At 50.0% G+C, this 5,456-nt stretch overlaps 2 protein-coding genes across 2 annotated transcripts; both read left to right on the forward strand.

Annotated features, from left to right (window-relative positions):
- Positions 1–944: 944 nt before the first annotated feature.
- On the forward strand, positions 945–4,194 carry Pmar_PMAR003732 (hypothetical protein; the record flags this gene model as incomplete). Its single annotated transcript, XM_002784426.1, has 13 exons — positions 945–1,172; positions 1,218–1,314; positions 2,298–2,511; positions 2,558–2,652; positions 2,693–2,794; positions 2,840–2,916; positions 2,959–3,048; positions 3,239–3,336; positions 3,381–3,456; positions 3,574–3,678; positions 3,725–3,892; positions 3,941–4,021; positions 4,072–4,194. The coding sequence occupies 13 exons, from the start codon at positions 945–947 to the stop codon at positions 4,192–4,194; spliced, it is 1,554 nt and encodes a 517-aa protein (XP_002784472.1).
- A 943-nt stretch (positions 4,195–5,137) lies between these two features.
- Positions 5,138–5,410, forward strand: Pmar_PMAR003733 (hypothetical protein; the record flags this gene model as incomplete). The annotated part of the gene is made up of 1 exon (XM_002784427.1): positions 5,138–5,410. One exon carries the CDS (start codon positions 5,138–5,140, stop codon positions 5,408–5,410), a length of 273 nt encoding a protein of 90 aa, XP_002784473.1.
- Between the last annotated feature and the right edge of the window lie 46 nt (positions 5,411–5,456).

Genomic DNA, 5,456 nt, shown 5'->3' on the forward strand with positions numbered 1-5,456 from the left:
AGTCGCCTATACGAGGCAGATATGATTTGATCGTATTGTTGCAAAGCTTGTTATGGACTAGAAAAGTTGCACAGATATTCATTCCTACACTTCATCGTGTACACCAGTCATTGCACGAGAGGGGTCACTAGTGGGGAGGAACCTAGGCAAGGGTCAGCCTCCTCTTGTTATCCACTGCATCCTTCCCCATTATATAGGTGGTTTACAAGTAGAGTAGACTCCTGGTCGTGAATGCCGATAAATGACCTTCGACGTGTTCGGTCCGATAAGTATCTGATCGCGTGTGCTAGGTGAACGTCCAGCAGCTCTTCTCCGAGAAGTTCTGCAGTCCGTTGGGTCGTCCCGTCGGGTAAGATATCCTACGTGTGAATGCAGATTGATAGGCACTGTAATCGGCCTCTCAGCTGACTACATCATCCACCGAATACCAGAACTCAAAAAATCGGTGAGTTCCTATCTGTAAAGGCTCCGAGCTCGATAAACTTCACGACATGGTTCGGCATTGACCAGCAATGTCTCTTCCCATGTGTGACTATGGCAGAAAGGCCTTGTTTTTGCATACCAAGTTTGGAGTGTAGCATGTTGCGTTAGTTGTTACCACCGATCTAAACCGCTCGAGATCCGGTCTGTAGAGCTCCGAGTGATGAAAAGGTGTGTTTCTGCCGATGGCAAGGAGGCCGGTGCCAACATAGCTGTACGACCATGACAGAAAGTGTTGTGTTTTCCTCCGTGAGATGCTATATCCATTTGTTCTTTAAGATGCCCTTCTATGAGGGGCATGATATTTGTTTCGAAAAGCAATCTGTTTGGTTAGTTGTCAACCTTGAGGAGCGAAGGCGTCTCCGGGACAGACGTTCTGTTTTGTGGATTGAAATATTCGTAGTGCGCAGAGGATATCTTTAGCACTAGCTTTGTGAGCTATCGAGTCCTCGTGCATTCACTGCATGGCCCCAGCGGTGAGTACAGAAGGTGATGTGCCCATGGAGGGTCCATCTCAAGAAGAGCACCTGCTTATTAATGGAGTCGTTGATGATGACGAGATTAAAGAGGAGAAGGAGGAGGAGAAGGAGGAGAAGGAGGAGGTCGAAGATGATAGTGGGAGAGCTGCAGTCGATGATGATGATGTGGACATCAGTCGGTTGGAACCAACGGCGAAGCAGATCGCTGATTGGGTGAGTGCTGATCTGTGGTCCTTGTATGGACACATTCCTGTTCAGTCCAAATGCCCGGCTAAAGGGACCGAGAAGTGTTGGAATCCGAGCTGCCCTAGAAGTGCTGTTGTCGATTCGACCTATAAAAGCCGAAAATGCTGTGGTAGTAACCTATAGGCGTACTTGTCCTGATAGTGTCACGGTAGCCTGCTTCACAGTGCTGTTTCTATGGCATATTATAGTAGTATCAGTGTTAGGGTGTGCTTGAAGGAGCACACCCCCTTCGGAAACTCCTGGTAAGTAGTTACTGCGAAATTGCTGGACACGGGCCCAATCCCCTGTAAAGGTTTCGGACACGGGCCCAATTCACTGTAAAGGTGTCGGACACGGGACCAATCCACTGTAAAGGTGTCGGACACGGGCCCAATCCACTGTAAAGGTGTCGGACACGGGAGCGATACACTGTAAAGGTGTCGGACACGGGCCTAATCCACTGTAAAGGTGTCGGACACGGGAGCGATACACTGTAAAGGTGTCGGACACGGGAGCGATACACTGTAAAGGTGTCGGACACGGGAGCGATACACTGTAAAGGTGTCGGACACGGGCCCAATCCACTGTAAAGGTGTCGGACACGGGAGCGATACACTGTAAAGGTGTCGGACACGGGCCTAATCCACTGTAAAGGTGTCGGACACGGGAGCGATACACTGTAAAGGTGTCGGACACGGGAGCGATACACTGTAAAGGTGTCGGACACGGGAGCGATACACTGTAAAGGTGTCGGACACGGGAGCGATACACTGTAAAGGTGTCGGACACGGGAGCGATACACTGTAAAGGTGTCGGACACGGGAGCGATACACTGTAAAGGTGTCGGACACGGGAGCGATACACTGTAAAGGTGTCGGACACGGGAGCAAGGCATTTCAGAGGGTGGGGAGGCCGCTGAGCCACCGGATAGAAGTCTGTCATAATCGATTGTCACTGCACTATTGCATTATTATGCAATCTGCACCAAAGGAGGATGTGTAGCACTGGTCCAGCCAATGTTTGATGCTTCTCACGTTCGTTTCGCGAAGGTTTCGGGTTTTCCATCTGTGAGATATCCACTGGCTTGAGATGACCTGAACTGTTATCTTCTAGAACTTTGCCTCGACGAGTTCTACTCCAGCGTGGCAAGCTTCTGTCCCGGATGCGGATTGGGATATGAGATCGACGAGCCCCCCGCCGACGAGTCCAATCCTTTTCTTGGTACTATCAATAACAGGACGTATCACAGAGAGCGTTCATCATGCTGTGCTGGTTGCGAGAAATGGGTGCACAGGAAATGTGAAGATCCTGAGTTGAGGATCGGCATGTGGGTTATCGTTAATTGTCGCAATCAAGCCTCCACGTCCCCTCAGATACGACGCGGAATTTCTAATGAGCAACTACTATTGCTTTGATTGCCGATCAGCGATGGACTGTGACATTGAGTGGAGATATCCGAGGGACCTGCGTAGGTGATCGTGTCTTGTTCCTGCGTGCAAATCCTGCAGTGCTGGAAAGCCAGAGGGATGGTGAAGAAGGATTGCTGATTCTGACGAGGCCTTTGCTGTGGTGCGGGGTGAGGCAGAAGACCACTTTTCCAATTATGATTGGTAATATGACACTCATGTGCGAGCAAACGATAGTCTATATTACAGTTGGGTTTGACTTCCGAGATGACCGAAAAAACAAAAAAGTGGTGATGGCACTGGGAGCGACGAAAGTGAAGGATGAGGTGAACGACTTTGGCTCACGTAGCCTTCGAATGCTCCTGTAGAAGTTGGACTGGGAGGAGCTCAACTTGGTCGTCAGCTGCACGAAGCGGCTGCCGCCGTGGGAAGATGTCATAACCAACACTAGGAATCGCGTAAGTAGAGATCTGAGATTTTCCTTAGGTTCTGAATACAGTGCTTGGTTTTTCTCGTGTAGTTTTTAAGTTGACTTCCAGATCGGCTCGTGTGATTTCTTGTCCATTTATGATGGTATAACTCACAAAGAACTCCACTTCGGGCAGGATGCCCAACGACATGGAGGAGATTGACTCGTCCTTTCATCAGTTCGCGAAGCCGCGAGGCGTGTGGTCTCTGGCGCATTCCATGTTCGCGGATGATGACAAGTCAGTGCTAGAAGTGTTATCTGACGAGGCTAAGGCTCAGTAACTCGTCGCGCTAGCCACAGTCTTATGCTTGGTAGTGGCAGGTACTTCCGATTTAGAGAGGCTCTTGAAGAGTGTCAACAGGAATACGATGAGCTTGTGGCAGGAGTTTTTTCCACTGTAGGTTTGAATGCTCTCCGTCGCTTGTTACGTTATGGGATTGATCGACTCAATTTGATGAATAGTTGTCTGTGCTTTCCAGATCCTCTGTTGGTTCAGAGATGTTCTTGCTTTCAGAACCTGACCGATCGGAGTAGCAGCGAGGACGAGGCTAAGCATAGGGCGAAGCGAAGGAAGGTAGATTCGTCAAGGGGAAGAGGAAGACCTAGGAAGCTAGAAAAGGTGGGAAACGTCATGTATAGTAGAGATTGCCCACACGCGTACTCAGTCGGCCGATGATGAAGCCCTGCTGAACGATAACGGCTCGTGGCTCCTCTCAATGCGAGGGCGAGCCGGTAACTCTGGTGTCATGCAGCGCTTCTCGGAGATGCTACAGGAGTCTCCCCAACTACATGGCGCCGATGAGGACGATGAAGAGCTTGAGACAGGGCTGCAGGTGGGTCTTATAACTGTGAGAGGTACCGTGGACTGGTACAGTACTCAGGCACCGTCCGTGGTGTGGGCTAAGATACCGGGAAGAGGCCCATCCTGGACACCAGCGGTTCTCACGCATGTTCTCAGAGGGGTGAGTGTGCGCATAGCGTTGTGGTTATTTGGTATGAGCATTGCTTTCAGGCCGCCTCCACTGCGCCGTACATGGTCTACTTCCTCGAGAAGGAGCAGTTGCCAGTGGCTCATTTGCGACAATCACAGTCAGTGTGGGAGGATTCGCACGTGGTCAACAACATGTGTTGCTGACAATATGAAAATTCTGGGGAAATTTTGGGAAATATTCGTTGGTTTCTGAACAACTGTCCTCGAACTCGTTATGTATACTTCTATAATCAGTGAGAAAACTCCTGACCTCAGCTGAGGAAAGAGAATATATATCCCAACACCGAGCACAGTGAGGGGTTTCAACTTCATTATCGTCCACCATCTCCTGTGTAGAAGTGTTGGCTCGGTCCTCGGAGACGCGTCAACAGCCGAATCAGGAGAGGAAGAATCTGTGAAGGAGAGTAGCACAGTGCATACGGAAAGCTCTGAAGAGCAATTGGTCGAAAGTGAGCGAACAGTTTACACTTCGCGGTCATAGCCGGAACATCATCAGACGTAAGCCTTATGAAGGAATGCCCGGCAAGTTGTCAGGAGTTGGTGACTATGGACGAGCACGGGCGACCCATCTCCGATTGGCTTAGGGACTTGATGGCCCGTCGAGTAAGCAACCCTGCAGTCGCGCCTGAGGGCGTGCGTATGTTGACATTCATGGGTTGATCTCAGCTAAATGCGGAAGAGCAAGATAGAGCGCCGAAGTTCAGTTGGCTGGAGCGCAACGCTATACAGCCGTGGAACTGTCCTCGAAAACAGGACTACCACCGAATAGTGAGTTTCCAACAGAAACTCATGGGGTAAGCAGCGGTTGACGGTCAGATACAACGAGCGCCGAGTCATAAGAAACGACATCTTCTAGATGCTGTACTTTTCGGCGATGCATTTTACTCGGGGGAGTGAGTCTTCACTGTGTATGTTGGCTGATCGCCCGGGAATGCTCTCAGGTTTGCTTCCTGTGGAAGGAAAGGACTCCCGACACACATTTTCAAGGAATATCTCCGCTTGCAGTAAGCTCGTGAGTGAACCGTGATGGAGTTACTTGTATTTTGTGAGGAAACACCAATCGCATATAGAAGCCCAGAATAGATCTATGGTTGCGAACGAGCGTCTTTATACTGAGATCTTTACAAAAAAGTACCTCGAGCTGTGCATACTCGGTAAGGGTGTCACTACGGCCGGCTCTGAAGTCTTCTTGATAGAACTACAAGGTCGTTGCCTTGGGCGAGCGAAGCAGTTCGTTGAAGCTGTGAAGGACGAACACTACGGAGGTTGGCATTTGATTGCAGCGCAGGACTGGCCAACTGATGAGCAAGTACGTCAAGGCCTTGAGGAGGATGTGATGTTGGTATATGCTGGTGAGTAGTAGTAGTCGTAGTTGCGATAATTGGTCGAATATGCAGGTTCGGTAT

Source organism: Perkinsus marinus (assembly GCF_000006405.1).
Source record: "Perkinsus marinus ATCC 50983 genomic scaffold scf_1104296935302, whole genome shotgun sequence".
NCBI classification, from domain to species: domain Eukaryota; phylum Perkinsozoa; order Perkinsida; family Perkinsidae; genus Perkinsus; species Perkinsus marinus.